The sequence below is a fragment of the Peromyscus leucopus genome, chromosome 23, assembly GCF_004664715.2.
Source record: "Peromyscus leucopus breed LL Stock chromosome 23, UCI_PerLeu_2.1, whole genome shotgun sequence".
NCBI lineage: Eukaryota > Metazoa > Chordata > Mammalia > Rodentia > Cricetidae > Peromyscus > Peromyscus leucopus.
In genome coordinates, this window is record NC_051082.1 from 11,392,714 (window position 1) to 11,412,003 (window position 19,290).

Sequence of the window (19,290 nt, forward strand, 5' to 3'; positions counted from 1 at the left end):
TCAGGGGTGGGTCCTCACGTCAGGGAGTGGTGGCAGCTTCAGACTACCTGTCTAGAAGGCAGCCAGTGACAGGAACCTGTTTTGCAGGTGTTTTCCAAAGTGGGGGCTGTGAAGAGCTGCACCGTGTCCAAGAAGAAGAATAAAGCAGGTATTTATCCCGACTCAGCAGGAGCACTTTCTGAGGGAGCCTGTGACAGAGGAGATGGACCGCCACCAAGGCATCTCCTCTTGGCTTTCCAAGTGTCTCCACCCTCCTGTCTGAACTGGTCCCTGGTCTGCTTCAGGCCTCCTGCTTTGGGGCAAACCCAGCTGACCACACTGGGCTCTTCTCTCTCTAGAACTTTCCCTAACAGTGAGTGGCTTTGAAACAGTTCCACAGGGGCAGCAGTGTGGAGCAGAAGCCTCTGCTTCCTCCTTTATTTACCTCTGTGTTCTGGAACTTTCCCAGGCATGTCAAGGAATGGCTGGCCTTGGGTTTTCTCTCTTGTTTTCCAAGGGCAATACCCAGAGACAAGTTCTAGAGCATTCTAACAACTCATTAATCCTGTGCCTCCACGGCCAGTGGGCACATAGGCCTCATGTCTAACTTTGGCCCAAGGATTATCTCAGAGTCCCCTGGTGGTCCTCCTCCTGGCTTCCTGCAAGGCATGGGCAGGGCTAGGCCATCCCCATCCAGAGTCCCTTTGGTTAGGCAGGGTTGGTGGGGATACCATGTGGGCTGGCCCAGCATGCTCCTGGGTAGTGATGGATAGCCATGATACCCAGCTCCATGTCCCTCAGACAGGTCCCGAGATCCTCCCCATAGATGGCAAGCAAGCCATTAGTTATAAGGTACCTGTCCCCAGAGTGTCCAGATTCCCTGGGGGACTGATGAACCAGTGAATACAGCACAGTGCTGAGGACTGCGGCAGACAGAAACCCTGCACAGCGGTGCTCTTGACAGGCGGCACCTCAAGAGAGGCAGAGCCGTCAGATGGCAGAGACCTCAGGCTCAGAGCACCGAGAACTTGTAGAGGAAGCGGTAGGAGGAGGTCTGGGAGGGTGGGCAGGGTCCAAGAAATGAGGTGACTCATGTTAGCGGGGAGCCACTAGGGAGTAAGCGGACGACGTCCAGCAGAGTCAGGGGTCCGTTGCACCCTTCCGCTTAGGTTGCTGTGACAGAGAGCCCTAGTTTGGGGGTCAAAGTCACCAATGTATCATCTCATTATGCTTGAGACTGGAAAACCAAGATCAATGTGCCTGCTGGCAGGTGTGGTTCCTGTGGGGAAGGAGCTGTCCAGCCCCCCACTCTCTCCACCTCCCATCTCCTAGCCTGTGGGTAGCCATCTCCAGGTCCATATGGCATTTTGGTTGTGTATGCCTGTCCTGGGTTCAAATTTTAGCTTGTTTTTGAGGCAGGGTCTCTCCGTGTAACCCAAGCTGGCCTTGAATACACACTCCTGCTATAGCCTACCAAGTGTTGGGATTACAGGCGTGGGTCACGATGTCTGCCTTCTCCCCAGTTGGTAAAGGGACCCCACCTGTGCTGGATCAGGGCGCACTATGATGACCTCACTTTACTCGATTACCTCAGTCAAGCACATGTCTCAAGCAAGGTCCCGCTCAAAGGAACGTGGGCTTCCACACGAGCGCCCAGGGCACCCGGTATGCCTGCCATCCCTGGTCTCCAGGAGCTTCAAACCAAGTGTGGGACACTGGCACGTACAGCGGTGTACACATACAGAAGCGTGTGCTAAGGGCATGAGTCTGGTAGAGTGTCCTCCAGAGCTCCTGCTACCCAACTATTGCTCCTTGTACTCTAGAACAGGAAAGAGCCGTGGTCAGCCTCCCTGTCCGGACTGTGTCTGTTACCCAGGACCCAGGTGTGGTCGGCGGTACCGTGGTCAGCCTACCTGTCCGGACTTTGTTACCCAGCAACCAGGTGTAGTCAGATGTCAGATGCATGTAGGAGAAGAGAGGCCTCACTGTCCACACCTGTCCTCACCTCTGCCTTAGGCATGGCGGCACCCTGGCCAGGTTGAGGCTTCGCTGCCTGTTACAGCCATGGCCATCCCTGTTACTTCCCACTCCCTCTGAAAGGCACTCCGATTAGGAAGTTAATTCTCGTATTGGTTATCTGTGAGTTACTAGTCAAGCAGGCCCCAGGTGGCAGCCCTGTAGCCCCACTGCGATTCACCTTCCTGCCTGGTCCTAAGTCTCAGCACGAGCTGAGGTCTTCTTTTGAAGGAAGAGGGGTGTGAGAAGGGAAGAGACTCTAAGTGTGGGTCAGAGTCTTCACAAGTGGTCTGGACTGTACTGAGCTCCGCCCACACCCCCTTTCTCTCTCCCTCTTTCCCTCAGGAGTGCTACTTTCGATGGGGTTTGGGTTTGTGGAATACAAGAAGCCAGAGCAGGCCCAGAAAGCCCTCAAGCAGCTCCAGGTAAGCCGGGGATCCTGGGCCATCTCAGTGAGACCATGGCCCAAGAAAGATTAAGGCCTTTCTCACCCCTCCGTGGTCACTCCGACTCATTTATTCTTTTAACATGGTTCCAAACATACTCTCTCTAGTTTGCAGGCTCTTTATGGAATGTTAGCCACCCATAAGCTAGGCTCTGACTGCAGTCCCTAGACGCAGAGCTGGCGCATTAGCAGAATGACCCTGGGAAATCCCTCAGATATCCCAGGAAATACAGCACGTGGGGCAGTATACACACTCAGGCCGTCTGCCTATCAGATACTCTGTCGGACCATGACTGTGAACTAGACTCACTCCGTCCTCTGCTGGGAAAGACAGGCTTCTGACCTGAACGAACGTGCAGGAGCAGGGTCACAGGTACTCCGTGAAAATCCCGCCTCCCCCGGGGACTACTTCAGAAAACACAGAGAGGGTGAGCCGATGCCTGTCCTGGCCGATGCCTGGATGCTCAGAGCTCTAGGAGGGAGCAGCTGGGAGGTGAGGCTAGGAAGTGCAGAGGCCTGAGGCGGGAGCTCCAGGTGTGATGGGGCAGGATGGGGGGCAGCGTTCTGGGGAGGAGGTGAGGAGAGAGGTGTGGAAGGCTAGACCTTCGTATAGGCCCTTTGGAGGGCTAGCATCTGGCCCAAAGGCAGTGGGAGACTGAGGCTCTGAGTTGTTTTTTAAGACAGTTTCCTGTCTGCTGTGAGGAGCATGGATAATTCGGAAGCGACTGGGGAACCCTTGCACCCCTCACAAGACATCACCCTAGCTTGAACCAAGGTGAAAGTTAGGAGAAGGGCTGAGAAGTGTCTAGACGACAAAGTGGACTAGGGCCTGTGGCAGCCCTAGAGGGGCCTGAGCTTCGCTTAAGAAGACAGCCACAGGCCTAATACTTAGGAGGATCTCTGAGTTCCAGACCAGCCTGGTCTACATACCAGGTCATAGGCTAGCCCATGTAGTATCATATGCAGGTCATAAGCTAACTACATAGTATCCCTGTGTCAAAAAAAAAAAAAAAAAAGACAGCTTTCTGCATTGGCAATCATCGCAGGCCATGCAGGGTAGAGGACACAGCTTGGCATGTGCCTTGTGGAGTTTTGTGGGATTTGTTTGTTTGTTTTTTAGCTAGAAAGTCTACTTTGTTCCTGCACCCCATGTCCTCGTTTAACTCACATTGAACTTTGCAAATGGTGGTCCATATTTTCTCTTTCATGTTTCTCAAGAGTTGGTAGCCGGGCATTTGTATGCATGCCGTGTGCTGGTCTGTGCACGAGCGTGTGTGCACATCACTGTCAGGGATCGTGCGTCCAAAGCCCCACACGCTATATTTCCTGGGATAGCTGAGGGATTTCCCAGGGTCATTCCGCTAATGCGCCAGCTTTGCAGCTGGGGACTGCAGTCAGAGCCTAGCTTGCACGTGGCTTGGGTGGGTTAGGACGTGCCATAAAGAGCCTGCAAACAAGAGTGAGCTGTCTGCATGCTGGACCTGCAGGCTCCTCTCTGAGAACGCTGCTAATGGTAGAAACGGCTTCCCTGGGCCACCGGAAGATCAGACGTGCATTAGGAGGCTGGGTCTCTGGCCACCTGCTGCGTGTCAGCCTTTCTGTTACAGCTGTCTCCGACCTTGATCTCCACCAAACCCTCTGGGTGGCTGGAGAAGGGCAAGCATGGGTAAGCGACCGGGCCTGGTCATTTTGTGTTCGTTCTAGGGTCACGTCGTGGACGGCCATAAACTGGAAGTGCGGATCTCCGAACGAGCCACTAAGTGAGTCCTCAGGTGTCTCCTCTGTCCTTGGATGGGTGGCAGCTCTCTTTGTCTGACCTTGGTGCTGATGGTTGAATGCCTCCACACACCCCAACTCCTCTACCATCCGGGGTTCTTCCCGACTGACGTTTCACTTGTCAGCTTTGCTACCACCTCCCTGCCCGACCGGACCAGTCAGTGTCCATCCCCTGGGTAGTGAGCTTAGACATGCAGACACGTTCTTATAATAGAGGAGCGGGTGGGGCCGGGAGTGTAGCCTCAGGGGCAAGGTGTTAGCCCAGAAGGCACAAGGCCCCTCCCTCATGGGGTTCCTCTTCTCGTGGTCCTCCTTATGGGACAGCAGCAGTGGGCTGCATTGATCAGGGGGCCCCAGGAGTTTGGGAGAGAAGGTGACTTCCGCCCCTGTCACCCCGAAGTGGAAGATAGGCTGACTTCCTCTGCTTCCATCATGGCCCCTTCCGTAGGCCACCTGAAGTGAGGGGGAGGTGTGTTTTGTTGGGGAAGGTGGCAACAGCGGTCTAGGTATGAGCAGTTCACACCCCCCAAATAACCTGTTGTTCCTCCATCCCACCCCAGGCCGGCCTTGACATCCACTCGTAAGAAACAGGTCTCCAAGAAGCAGACGACCTCAAAGATTCTGGTGCGGAATATCCCCTTCCAGGCCAACCAGAGGGAGATCCGGGAGCTTTTCAGGTGGGTCCACGCGCTGGGCTGTGGGCACAGCGCCCCCCGGAGGCTGGGAGGCCGCCCAGGGCCTGACGGTGCTGGGGTAGCACAGTGGGGCTTTCCAAACTGCCCTGGACGCTTGAGTACCCTGGCCTCCTCTCTCAGAGGCAAGAGGGTGACCAGGTGTGTGCCCGCACCCCAGGGCTGTCACCAGACGTCAGGAGGGACAGCAGTGGCTGCAGCCTGTGGTTCCTCTGTGGGATTTACTAACGTCCCAGAGAGTCAGTGCCTTCAGAGAGGGCCGGGAGCTGATGTCCTGACGGAAGAAAACGCTTGATCTCGGTTGCCCTCTGGCAAAAGCCATTTGGGGAAGACGTTGGATGTCCGACACACAGAACACAGACCATGGTCTCTGTTAGCATAGGAGGCCGACTTGGGGGCCAGGCAGGTGGTGAGACTTGGAGACAGACTGTCTGGGACAGAGGGGAAGCTGCAGGGCTCTTCTCTCCCGGCCATGACGCCAGGCAGGAACCTAGATTTAGTCAGGCCCATTCTGCTCATGGTCTGGAAGATTTTAGAGGTCTTTTCAAGTTTGAATCCCTTCTCCTCCTCCCCCCCCGCCCCCCCGCCCCGAACTTTTTTGTTTTATGTCTGTGAGTCGCTTTCCCTTGTGAACCATGTACACGCAGTGTTTTCAGAGGTCAAAGGACATCAGATCCCCCAAAACTGGAGTTACAGGTGGTTGTGAGCTGCCGTGTGTGGGGGCACTAGAAAAGAACACAGATCCTCTGGAAGAGCAATAGTGCTCTCAACCACTGAGTCATCTCCCTGACCCCCCCCCCCATCAGCCTGAATTCTCACAGGGGATCCCCGGAGGACCGATTGGGAAGTTGCTTAGATGGTCCTGCACTGAACCCCAAGTTGAAGGAGACGTTTCTGTGATCCCATAAGAAGGGGGTGCTGTGTGTCTTCAGAACATCAGTGGGACAAGTTCACCCCTCCATGCAGATTGCCGAGGCTCAACTAGGGTCTTAGGGTGCTTATGGGCCTTAAGTCCCCGTCTCATCTGCCCCGTCAGTGGCACGCAGCCCCTGCTTGTCACTTTCTCAGGTGATGTGTCTGTAGAGTGACCCGCCAGCGTCTCGCGAGTAAGGCACAGTGGCTGCAGGCGGAGCGCCAAGTTGGAGAGGGATTTGTCTTTGGGAGGCTTGCGTCTTTACTCTTGCTGTGAGGTTAAGAGAGAGGGATGCTGTTTGGGGACCCGGCTTCAAAACCCCTCCCCTGTCTCCGCGTTCTCCACCGTCTCCCCCGGGTGGGGGCGTTCACAGCCGCGGTCAGGTCAGCGTACCTTCCCTCTAATGTCGGAGCTGGGGTGCCTGGTGAGACGGGTCACAGCTGGGGGCGAGGGGGCGGTTTTCCTGACCCCTCATTCCGAGCGTCAGCCAAAAGGGGAGGGAGAGCATTGGCTCGGTGCTTGCCTGCCGTGACTCCGCTTCTAAAGAGTCCAGTCTCACGGCCGCCACATCTAAAGGAGTGCCTAAGGATGGTGCGTGGTGAAGGGAACACATCCCTCGGTGATGACAGCATCACTTGCTCCCACAGTGTATTGGGGATGACATTTATCCAGGGAAACAAAAGACGGCAAGGCAGGGGAAGAGCTTTGTTTGATCTGTGCATTATACGTCTGTTTAGTAGACAGGGAATTAGTGTCTGCCGGATGTACTTACATGTGGCGTCTCTTCCTCTCCGCCATTGTTCTGTCTGAGCAGTCATAAACCCTGAAGCTGGAACCCTCCTCCTCCAGGACAGGCCCTGCCCTGCTTTTGTTAGCCTCCCAGCAGACTGAGATCTGAGACCCATCGCAGTGGTGGACAGTAGGGGTCACTGTGAGCCTTCCCTGGGATGTGAGGCTTGCGCTTCAGGCCTGAGTCTAGACAAAGCCGCTGGCCAGCCAGAGGTCACTAACTGACGGAAGGCTTCGGGATTGACCTACTGTGTCGAGCAGGATTTGGGGGGCTTTTCCTGATAGGTGTGATCAAACTCACAACCCACATTCCAGGTATGTACCTGTGTGCTGGGCCCTGTGCCGGGTGCCTGCCATGCTGGATCTGCTTGGCGCTTGCAGCCCTGGACATGGGAGGGCTTCTGCTATGCCCAAAGGAAACTCAAGACACAGTCTACCCAAGGTCGCACATCTGGGCTAGCATATGACTTCCAGGGCCCTGGCCCAGAACTTGGTTTGTTTGAATCTGTTGTCCTCCCAGGTCTAGGAGGATTTGTTGTCGTGGTGGGGATACTGTGTGGCGAATATGTGATTATATGAGGCACCGTGCTAGATGCCAGGGAACGCAGCGGTATCTGGAGGGTTCTGAGTCTCCTCTCTCCTGCCAGGGCCTGCAGAGGGCCAGGGCAGAGGCATGTGAGAACACAGGGCCAGTGTGGCAGGTCTTAGCATCATCTGCTGGGGCAGGACAGCATTTACTGGCCCCTATCTGGAGGCCCCACTGTCCCCTGGACTCCATCAGTTCCCGCAGTACCTGGGCAGGAGGCACTGTGGGGCCCCATGCCTGTGGGAACCCCACCAGGAGTGATTTAAGAGTCATCTTCAGACTGAGCCATTAGTGGTGCCTCTCTGGTGTGCACGCTCTTGGCCTCGGTGTCTCGTCATACAATAACTGTGTGTGCCAATACTGGTGGTGTGCATATAGTAACTGTGCCGTGTCGTAACATGTAACGATTGTCACCGTAGAGGGCACCAGGCACTGGGGCTGAACACTTCAAGTTACCAACATCCCCTGCTGCTACAGTCTGCGGTCGTTAGAAGAGCATCCGTTTTCCAGGGACAAACTGCTCCCAAGCCCAGATCTAAGCCACACACTGGTCAAATAACCACACAGAGATTTATTATTAATTATAAATGTTCAGCCAGTAGCTCAGGCTTATTACTAGCTAACTCTTATATTTAAAGTAACCCATATTTTTTAATCTTTGCTCTGCCACCTGGCTCGATTCCTTTTCTCAATACAAAAAGTTCATCTGCTTCCTCTGCATCTCCTCACGACTCCCGAGACTCCTCTTCTTCTTCTTCATGCTCTCTTTTTGTCTGCCAGTACCGCCTAACCTCTACCTGTCCAGCAGTAGGCCAGTCAGCTTCTTTATTAGCCCAGTCACAGTGACATATATTCACACAGCGTAAAGGCATATTCACACACCACTGCCCCCTGGCCAAAGACTGGGCTTCCCAGTGGTTCCTTTTCTCCTCCTGAGTGACTGCAGTGCCCTTGAGGCCTCAGCTCTCCTCACTTTAGGATGGAGATGGAGAGCATGCCCAGTAGAGCTACAGACCTGAGAGAGGAGCCAGAGGCTCCCCTTGGGTCACTGTGGATTTCACAAGGCCATGGCCTGAAGCTTGGGAAGACCAGTGTCGTGGGTCCGAGGTGGTGACAGGCAGGGAGAATGTGCAGCCACAGCCTCTAAGGGGCCTCCACACTGCCCAGAAGTTTCCATCCTCTTCTCTGAAGTGTGGAAACAAAGCTGTCCGTTTCCTGCCCATGTCTGCTTCCTGCACTTCCGCTCTCTGCCCCTCGCACACAGGTCCTTTACTTTGCCTCCCTAGCCGTGGGGCACAGGTGGCCATCCATGTGAGGACAGACTTAACTTCTTAAGCTGAGAGGTGTTCCCTGGAGCTGAAGCCAGGCCTGCACGCTGTCTGCTTCCCTCCTGAAAGGACCAGGTGTCTTCAAAGACAGCACGCTGACGCTACAGACTGGGTAGCTAACGGGACATCTTATAGACAGGGAACCCAAGCCTGGAGAGCCTGAGGGCCCCCCTAGTCACCAGCCAGTCACTGTAGAACTGTAGAAACTGTTGTTTCTCCCGCCTCCTTCCAGCCTGCCCGCCAGCTCCCCTTTGACCTCTGCGGTTACCTCTTTATTGAACAAAACCCTCCAGACTGTAAGGTCAGGTGCCCCTGGAGTCACACACTATGCATGGGAGCCTGGTGCCCAGCGGGCACTCAGAAGACGCTCAGCGTATGTAGACCTACTGTGCAGAACCTTACTCTAGAATGCTGATGAAATCGAAGCTTGGGAGGCACAGAGTGGGTTAGCGGGTTGCCTAGGTCATACAGCTCCGTGGTGGTGCGGTGAGCCCACCATCCTGGAACCGCCCCTGAAGGGCAGGGATGTCCGCCAGATTGGCCAGGCTCTGGCTCCAGGTAGAACACAGCTTTTTTTCCCCCTGCTATTTCCTCCTCAGAGGTGTGAGCCACCTGCTAGGGTGTGAATGGGCAATTCACAACAGGTGTCCGGAGCCCTTAATTACACGCCTGGGTCTCCTGTGCCCTGCACACCTGTTGTGCTCACTCTGTGGACAGTGCAGTCCGTCCCTGTCGGCTCATTTCTTCTCACAGTCACCGTGACAGTGGAGGGAAGGCTGAGGGCAGCCGATGGCCTCCCTCCCCTGCCCAGGCCTGGGAGCTCTGCTGCACTCGTTCCTGGTCCCGGCAGTATTTTCTAGAAGCTTCAAGCTCTTTGAGCTGCTCTGCACAGAGTGGGTAGGGTGAGGGGAGGGGACTTCAGGTTTCCCTGGCTCTGGAAAGATGCCACACCCTGGACCAGTAGTGTCCCCACCTCACTGCTGGACCCACCTGTGCCCATCTGCACCTCATAGTGTCTGGTCCTTGGGACACAGGCCCCACGCCGGCTCCCTCTCTGTCTTGGATGATGTCTGCAGAGATCCAGTATCAGAATAAGATTGCAGGTTCTGGGCGGACAGGCATTTGGTCCAATGACCGTGCTGGAGGTTGACAGACGTGACCAGATACAGAGGTGTATGTAGATCACAAACTTAAGTGCACATCCACACCCTATGACCCCCACATAGTTCCTGGTGCTGCCACCACCCAGCGAGAGTGGCCTCTCCACTGACTTCTGTCCTGTGCGGACATGGCGTGTGAGGTACCACTTCCCACCCCTGGACTTCCACGATTGTCTGTGGGAGTGTGTCCATGCTGCCGTAAGGTGCGTCCGTGCTAGGTCAGTGAGCCATTGCTGGCTTGTTAATGCTGTGTCCTAGTCTGTCAGGGGCAGTGCTGCAGTGCGTCTCACTGCAGGACAGCACCATGTGCACGGGACGGTGCTGCGGTGCATCTCACTGCAGGACAGCGCCGTGTGCATGGGACAGTGATGCAGTGCGTCTCACTGTAGGACAGCACCGTGTGCATGGGACGGTGCTGCAGTGTGTCTCACTGCAGGACAGCGCCGTGTGCACAGGTCGGTGCTGCGGTGCGTCTCACTGGAGCAGTGTGGCCTTTTGCAGGTCCTGGCTGATATGCATACTGCTTGTGGGGCACACGCCTGCTGGCTCTCTAAATGCCACCACTGAGCAGGCTCCCGAGTAGCTCTGTCCCAGGTGCACTCAGCACCAGTGTACGAGTACTCACGCCCCCCACACGTACCCCACATCTGGCCAGCGTACCCATGACTTGCCCACATTTGTGAGACTGTGCCTCAGTTCCCTATGATTTTCTATTATACTTGTCTGACCTTTTTTCTATATGCATCCACGTGTGTCTTTGTGGGCGGGCATTTGCCCATAGGGGCCAGAAAAGGCCATTGGACCTCCTGGAGCTGGAGTTGCAGATGATTGTGAGCTGCCATGTGAGTGCTGGGAGCTGAACTCCATCCTCTGGAAGAGCAGCAAGGGCTCCTAGCCACTGAGCGCCACCCACCACCCCTGCCCCGGTTGCCTGACTATAAACTAACTTCTCTTACTAACTTTCTGATTGGCTCTGTCATTCTGTGTATTCTGGAACCGCATCCCAGGCTACATGATCGCGATGTCTCTGTGGTGCTGTGGCAGTTCAGTGCCCACTCACGCATCACTATCACTCAGTCGCCTCCTTCCCTGGATTCTCTGCCTCCTCCCCGTGTTCTCCGGTGGAGCTTCCTGTGTTGGGCACAGTCCCTCTGGGGAGCCCACTGTACGTGGCTGAGGTAGAGGCATCACTGTTGAGTCAGCCCACCTGACTGATAGTGATGCCCTGCCAGCCTGGCCCATCCATGCAGATCTTACACACTTCCAGAACATTCTGGAATGTTCGTTCCCACCCACTGGGCCTTGTGGTTCTCTACACTTCCATCAGCTCTCTGGATCTCATTGGCTAAGGCCATTTAAGGCCCTTTGGGAGAATGTAGCCTCTCACACACAAGTGGCCATGAAGGCCTTTTGTGTTCCCTGTACCTGTGGCTCGATCCAGCTGGCAGCTCTGGATGTGAGGTGCTGACCACTTTGGGGTGTTCACATGGTTTTGGTGAGGGCCAGGACACAGGGGATCTAGGACAATAACGGGCACCATGTGGCCGGCAGGGTCGTGTGGTACCCCTGGGGTGGAGCCAATGATGTTGGCAGGGCCCCTCAGTCCCACACACTCTCTGGCTTCCATGTGCATCAAAGAGAATCTCAGCCAGGGCCGTGATCCAGAGTTTAGCTTTTTGGTTCTTCTATCCAGTACTGGCATAGGTTTGGGCTCCTGGTGGATCCGTGGGCATTAGCTGTGACGTTAACATTTGTTATGTCCCTCATCCTTACTGCCACAGGACAAGGTGCAATGGACAGTGTCTCCTGACCACAGCCCCTGCCAGGCCTGAACCAGTCTGTGCCTGGGGTCCTCTTGATTCCTCTCTTCCCTGGGAAACTGCGGCTTGCAATCTGATGGCCCCACAGCAGAGCAGGGTGCAGGGCCACACTGTCCCCCACATCTTTGTGTGGTATGTTCAAGGCCAGCTGCATGCACATCTGTGAATGACCTTAAATTTCGACTAGGAAATCAATACCCCAGACGGTGACAGATGGCAGTAGTGAGCTGCCTGTCGCAGGAGTAAGCAAGTGGCATCTGTGGCAGCTCTCTGTGGGGAAGACTTGAGAAGCTACTGAGTCATGCAGCAGCTGTCTGTGACCCAAGAAGGTCCAGGTCCAGATCAGTCACAGCCAGTCTGGTCTTTGCTCAGGAGTAAATCTCCCTCCATGGTCAACAGCCAGTGGAGAAGAAGCGGGGAGAGAGAAGTCACCCTGACTTCCACATGCTGCATAAACTTTAGTACTTATATCTGTGCTAATGGATATGAACCTGGCACCCTGGAGAGTTGGAAGTACCAACCCTCATTGTCTGTGGTGTGAAGGAACAAACACCGTGGGGTCCAAGAACATCTTTAGACCCTCCCTGGAAGTCAGATGGGGTCTGCAGTGTTGGGTGCATATAGCCATGGTTCTAAGCCTACCTCTCCTGGTGAGCCCCACCCCCTCAGAACTCAGGACAGTACCAAATACGGGTTCCTCTGCTGCTCCATCATGCCCAGCCCCTTGCTAAGAGGAGTGTTTGGGGGTTATCTGGCATCCACTCAGGTATCAGAAGTTGGCTGTGAGCTTGGGAGGGAGCCAGTATGATTTTTCCGAGTCACACCACCAAGAAGGCTGAACTCGGGCCACTGCTTGACCTATCTTGACCCTCATTGGTTGAATAACTTCATGCAGTTGTTTCATCCATGGCAGAGAGCTTATGCCTTCCAAGGCAGCAGCAAAACCCATTGGTCGTGGCTGCCTAGGATCCTGTAGTAGGGTTGTGGAGACTGCCTGGCTTTGCAGAAAGTGGCATTGCAATCGATTAGTGATGTCTGCCATGGCTGCAGGAGCAGCAGCCTTGACATGTGAGCAACCACAGTTTGCACTAGAGATAATGGTGTTCATCTGCTACAAGAGTGTTTCCACCTGCCACCCTGCCAGAGTTCAGTCCTTTGCTTGTGGGGAAGCCAGCACTGGCTTGTGTCCTCTTTCTTCTCCTCCCTGCTGGAGACTGTATCCAGGGAAGACACAGAGCTCCTTCTGAGGTTGGGGTATCCTGGGTGATAGTTCCTCCCCCCGCAGGGGACAGTTGGCTCACTGGCTTGCCTCTGCACACAGTGGCTGTTCCAGCCGCCGCACTATCTGATCTTGCTGGTAGGTAACTATTGGAGCCAGCACAGGGCTCAGCCTGTCTGTCTGTCTCCTGACATCCTGGGTGTGGAAGGCAACAGGAGCCAAATGGCTTGGGGGATGTCCCCAGAGCATCTTCAGGCCCCTCCCACCTCACAGAGCTTTCAAGTGAGCACTACTCTGTGGGCCTCCGTAGGGAGCCGGCCCTCACCAGGTTCATCACGTGGTAGTCAGCTCTTGGAAGGGCCAGAACTGTCCTGGTTGGCCTCTTGGTTGTACAGGGTCTCTCCAGGCAGCAGACTTTGATCAAGAATAATTATAGCCAGGCGGTGGTGGTGCACACCTTTAATCCCAGCACTCGGGAGGCAGAGCCAGGTGGATCTCTGTGAGTTTGAAGGCCAGCCTGGTCTACAGATTGAGGTTCCAAAACTATACAGAGAAACCCTGTCTCAAAAACAACAAAGAATAATTATAGAGACTGGCCCTTCACCTTAGTCCAAATGTTCGTACAACATACTTGTTGGGTCCACTTAAGCCTGCAAGTCTCTTTTGCTGTCAGCCTGACTGGTGGTTGTGCCCGCAGTTGGATATGGCCAGGAGGTCACCACAGAAGTCACAGGACAGGTGGCTCAGAGAGGGAGCAGGGGCCGTTAAAGCGGGCAGTGTGGGGCCATGAGCACCGTGCTGTGGGAGTGGCCACCTCAAGAACTGTGCAGTGTTTGACCTGCACAGCCACTTAGGGCAGCCCTGGCATGCACCAGAGCAGAGTGTCTGAATCTTGGCTCTGCCGCCTGCCTGTCTGTCTCCTTCAGAGAAGTCATGTCAGTCTCTGCCTCTCACAGTCCACACCTGTGGGAACACAGCAGTCCTCGCCAGCGCTCAGTAAGACAGTTCAAGTTCCATAGCTGCTGGTACGAAAGCCAAGGTTCTCAAACTGTGTACCCAGGAACCTTGAGTGCCACTGTGAGACTGAGTCAGCTATGATAGGGGGCTGCTGCAGACTAGGGGGCATCTGAGGGATCCCATGAGAACTCAGGGAGGTTCTGAGGGCATTGTGGGGTGCTCTGGAGCAAAGGAGTCTGGGAGCCGTGACTGAGTACACAGCCATGTCTGATGCTGTGCTGCAGCCAGAGATTCCCAACGTCCTCCAGAAATCTCTTTCTTTCGTGTCTTCTGCCCCACCCTACCCCCCCCCCACACACACACACACTGCTCAAACAGAACACTTGTTTTCCAAACTAGGCTTTTAGGGCTTGTTATATTTCTCCCAGAAAGACTGAGTCCACTGAATGTTCCTGCTTATCTGTTCTCATCAAGGACCAGCCCCAGATGCAGGTGGAGTGTGGCTCCTCCAGGGAGCTGGCCTTGGACCCAACACTTAATATCTATCTATCTGGGACAGGCATGGAGCAGGACATTCCTGAAGAGTGCTGCGGTGCCAGGGTGGGGTGGCACTGTGCACACGGGTTCCTCTCTCCACTGCCTCCCTGGCTTCCCCTGTGCCCATCTCCATGCAAAGGGGCCGGGGCCAGCAGAGAGACCTCAGCCATGCTGGGCAGGGAGAGTCTTCCCTAGTGAAGGGGAAGAAAGCGTGTGTGGAAGTGGCCAGTGAGCAAACACGCAGGGCACACAAGGCGCTCGCCCGTGTGCACAGAGTAAAGAGGAGGAAAAGCATGGCCAGCAGCAGCCAATGCCGGTCCACTCTCAGGTGGCCAGGACTCCCTCCCTGTGTGGCTGCTAGGACGCTTAGTCAGAGGGGAAAGAAAGCACTTCCTCACAGTTGACGGCTTGAATGGACCTTGAGAGCATTGCATGGATGGCTGTGGTCACACCACGGCCCATTTTCTCTCCGGTGGCTCTACCTTCTCTTAGCCTCAACTCTGAACTCCTGGGCCAGCCCCTTGTTCAGATTTCCTTGCTGTAAATGTAGCCAGGACGGTACCGCCCGCTGCAGTTTCTGCATGGCCCTTCACGCACTGTCGAAATTTAGATCGTTACCTGCCAACAAGTCGAAGCTTTGCTCTTTTTTTTTTTTTTTGGTTTTTTTTTTTTTTTTTTTTTTTTTTTTTTTTTTTTGAGACAGGGTTTCTCTATGTAGTTTTGCGCCTTTCCTGGAACTCACTTGGTAGCCCAGGCTGGCCTCGAACTCACAGAGATCTGCCTGGCTCTGCCTCCCAAGTGCTGGGATTAAAGGCGTGCGCCACCACCGCCCGGCCGAAGCTTTGCTCTTAAAGGCTTTCTCCCCCATTCTAAAGTGAATCCCATCCCAAAGAGCGTGGGAAAGTGAGCAAGAGCCACAAAAGCAGCCATAGGCGGCTGTCTGCAGTGCATCATGGCACCTCCCCACTCTCTTCCCACTTGCCTCTGCGGTGGGGTCGGCATTGATATCCTCGCTTCACAGATGAGGAGACGGTAAGGCAGAGAGGTTAAGTGACTCGCCTGAGGTCTCGTAGCCGTCAAGTGCCGGAACGGGAGGCCCTGGGGCCCAGGTTCCAGTCTGCACTCGTCCCCTGGCCCCGTGGGCGAGTTTGATGGACGTAACCCCCAAACCGGCATCTCCCCGCTCGTGTGTGCTGAGAGCCTCTTGTCCTTCCTAGTGTGCGTTTAAAAGCCTCCTACAGTGGCTCGGCTCACATGGCAAGCCCCACAGACGGAGCCTGCCTTCACCGGCGTCTGCTGTTTAAAGGAGATGGGTGACACCCGCGCTGATGGAGAACACGCGTTGTCACTCGCGTGGGAAGAAGCAAGATGTTTTCCCAGCACAGGCCGGGAATAAAAGCTTGTTGAGGGAGGAGAGAGAGATTTTAGTGCAGGCCTCATGCCTGCCCCTCCCTGGAACCACGGCCCAGTGCTGCTCGAAATAAGGTCCTCTGTAGCAGCCTTTCCCCATCCCAGCCTCACCGTCGCCCGAGCTCCTCTTAACATAGCCAGACGGGCCTGTCAGTGCAGAGCAGTTTATAAAGTAGGAAAGAAGCATCGTCGTCGGTGCATCCTGCCGATGACAAGCAGAGGGACCCCAGCCCTGGCCATGGGGAAGAGGGGCCGATTCAGCCCCCAAGGGCCTCCTGCCCGCAGCCGTGAGCTCCGCCCACCCCGGGGACCCATGGAGAAGGACCGACCGCACACTTGGTCCTCCCAGGGGCTTGTCTGTGCCTTTCCTACCAAGTGTGAGAGGCTGCCATTGAGGGAGAAGCAGGCCAGCCTAGCTGTGGGTGACGGGGGAGGCAGACGGGTGATACTCATCCTGGGAAGCAGCCATGGCGTCCTCTTTTTTTCCTGGGGTTCCAGACACGGCCCTCTACATAGCGAGTGGAAAGTACCTCATGGGTTGCCTGCACTGAAAGATTCCAGCCACATGTCAAGTATATCTGGGGGTGGGGGACAGGGGCAGGGAGTACCCCATGGTGGGGGCATCTTGGACCAGTTCTCAAGACCCTTTTGGAGGTCAAAGCACCTTTCTCAGACAGTCATCCAGGGCTAGCTATTTGGCTTCTGGGTTTTTTTGTTTTGTTTTGTTTTTGGTGGGGGGGGGTTGTTGTTTTGGTTTTTGTTTTTTTTTTTAAAGCCAGCTTCCCTTCAGAGGCCAGAGCTGCCCTGTAGTGTTCCCTGGCCACAGCAAGGACCCGTGGGCTGCAGGACCGTCAACGCAGTCACACGCAAGGAATCACTCATTTGTATCTCATTTTCGAGTTATTATCGAGCCGCTGGTTGAGAGAGTGTTTTGACAGAAGCTGTCAGCAAGGTGCAAGCGGCTGCCATCGCCTGCGATTGGCTGAAGACACCTATGGCAGTGCGCTGAATAATGCCCCAGCTCCCGCCCCCCCACCCCACCCCACCCCACCCCCAACCAGGAGAGGCAGGGAGGAGGAAGAGCAAACATTATCGCAGAGGAGGAAAGAAAACGAGAGCTTCATTAACATGTTTCTGACTCCCACCAGAAACAGCGGCCGAAAAGGCCCCGATCGTATCTCACGTTTTATTTAATTTATTGTATTTGAGGTTTGGGGCAATGAGGGAGGTGGATGAGAGAGGCCCCTTCCAAACAACCATTTAGGCTTGTCAGAGCTCATTGACTGGATTAGCGAGGTTTCCACTCCTGGCTTCCAGCTGCCAGCGCTGTAAGCCGGTCAAACCAGGGTAGACCAGAAGCCCTGCGTCTGGGAGCCGGGGAGCCTGGGAAGGAGGAGGTGATCATGGGAGAGGGAGCCCCGCCAGTCCACCAGCCAGCCTGCTCATCTTCCCTCTCTGCATAATTGAAGCCCGGCAGAACGTGTGTGCTTTGCCATCTCTCACAGGCCTTTCTCCCTCCATGGTAGGAATCGCATCCTGCGTGTTTCTTCCAAGCTCTGTACACCCAGTCGGGGGAATAAATAACGCTTCTCATTCGCTGCCTTTTACCCGAGCAGTTGAAAATTCCCTGTTTGTTTGGTCGTTGGGTTTGTTTTGTTTATAGGCTTGGAAAAAAAAAAAAAAAAAGTCAGCAGTACCAGAAGGCAGATGTGGTGATGGGGAGGCAGGCACGCTCCGCCTTGCACTGAGGACCCGTGGGGGCCGTGCTCCAGGCAGAGCACTGTAAAAGAATGTAATCTCAGTGAGCCAGACGATGGGACCATGTGTCGTCCTTTTTCCTTCCTCTGAGTCCCCAGTTCCTCTCAGACGTCCCCGTGGGGGCCAAGCCTCCCTCCCTCCCGGTTTCACCTCCTGCAGTTGGGCCTGGTGCTGACTCTTCCTCGGCTGTCAGTACCGCAGAGTTGAGAGCTATGGTCTCAGAATGTGACATTTAGCAGTGTCCAGAGCCATTGGTGTGTCATGCCTGGCAAGGTACTACTTGTACTAGTGAGCAGAAGCCAGAGTACCGTGTGCATCCTCCAGGGCGGCGGGCACATGAGGCTGGAGGCTGGTGGTGGGATTTGCTGGGGAACAGCAGTGGATTGATAGCGGTGGTGTTGGCGCAGAGGGACAACTTGGCCTGTGCCCAAGGAGTATTCTGCGTGAGTGGGTGTCCACCCAAGACTTGCCAGTAGTGTTGATAGTCATTGTGAAAGCCCAGAGGTGCCCACACACAGGCCCCTGGCGGCAACAGCACCCATTGAAACCTCTGTCTTTTAGTTCTTTTCTCTCTATTGCTAGTCTTGAGCTTGCCTCAGCTTTACAGATGGGAAGACAAGAGCACAATGTGATATCCCAAGGCTGCAGCTAAAAACAGGCCCCGTAAGTCCTCACTGGGAGAAAGAGAAGGGGGGATGGGTGGGGGAAGGGGGGGGCGATGGAAAGGAGCTTGGCAAAGATGTAATACGGAGAAGGAAGCCATTGTGCCTGGGAGGAACCTAAGTCTGTGGGGATAGCGATAAGCCTGTTTGCCTATTTGAGGCCCTGAACCTTAGACTCAGTCAGCAGCCATGGAGATGTGACCTAAAACCAGGTTATAACCACGAGATCTTGTCTCAGACAAACAAATAAATAAAACCTAGATGCCAGTCCTAACAATGCAGGCCCATTATCCCAGCTACTTGAAAGGCTGAGGCAGGAGGATCCCAAGTTCGAGGCCTGCCTGCAAAGCCTAGGGAGACACTGCCTCAGAATGTAAACAGCTGTAGTATACAGAGTTCCTTCCTTGCTCCGTCTCAGCTCTGTCCAGCTCTATATATCATACACACAGAGTCACATCATACCCCACATCATAAACACCAGACTGCTCACTTCCAGTCCTCCCCTCAGCGGTGCCCAGCACAGCCAAGGGTAACAGGGTTCGTCCAGAGCAGAGACCAGTCTGGCCGTTTCTGTGATGGATGGACAGATGGTGACAGTAGTCATAGCTCCTCAAAAGCACTGGGACTGGGAGGGGAGGGGTGTGGCTGTCACGGTGAGTTTTCGCGGTGGTGAAGCGATGGAAAGTCGTGGTACCTTTTTCCTATGGCACACGGTGTTCTTGTGAGATTTTTTTTCTTTTTCAAGTTCCCCAGTGTAAAAACTGCTCTTTTGGGGGCTGTGCGGGGACAGGCAACAGGCCTGTTGTGGCTGTCTCTGGCCACCCTTAGTCTAGGTGACAGTGGACACACAGGCGACTTCTCTAACCCTGGCTTTCCTATCGGAATTCAGCCCTTCTCTGCCCATACACTGACACCCCGCTGTGACCTCCTGGCCGCCCAGTGCCAGGATCACTGTGCTTGCGACTGTCTTCCCTCCTCTGTGCTCTCTGCAGTGCTGGGCCATCACCTCGAGGAGCCTTCCTTGCCTGGCCCTGTGTGGCCCAGCCACCCTTGCCCCCTGCCGGCAAGTGTCCTGTGGTCCTCACCTCGGCACTCGCCCTGAAGGCGTCCACTCCCTCCCGCAGATGGGCCTCCATGCCCTCAGTTCTACACCAGTTAACACATTATAGGGGTACATCTTGGGCACCCAAACGTACCCGCATAAGGATAAACAAACAGCAGAGATGTACTGAGATCCCGCTGC

The 19,290-nt window shown here is 55.0% G+C and overlaps 1 protein-coding gene across 1 annotated transcript in view; it reads left to right on the plus strand.

Annotated features, from left to right (window-relative positions):
* The window catches only part of Rbm19 (RNA binding motif protein 19), an 86,491-nt gene that overhangs the window by 24,794 nt on the left and 42,407 nt on the right, over positions 1-19,290 (plus strand). Inside the window, exons 18-21 of the mRNA XM_028878789.2 lie at positions 88-148; positions 2,341-2,420; positions 4,145-4,200; positions 4,777-4,893. Coding sequence (XP_028734622.1) covers positions 88-148; positions 2,341-2,420; positions 4,145-4,200; positions 4,777-4,893 — 314 coding nt within the window. The remainder of the gene's footprint in view (positions 1-87; positions 149-2,340; positions 2,421-4,144; positions 4,201-4,776; positions 4,894-19,290) is intronic.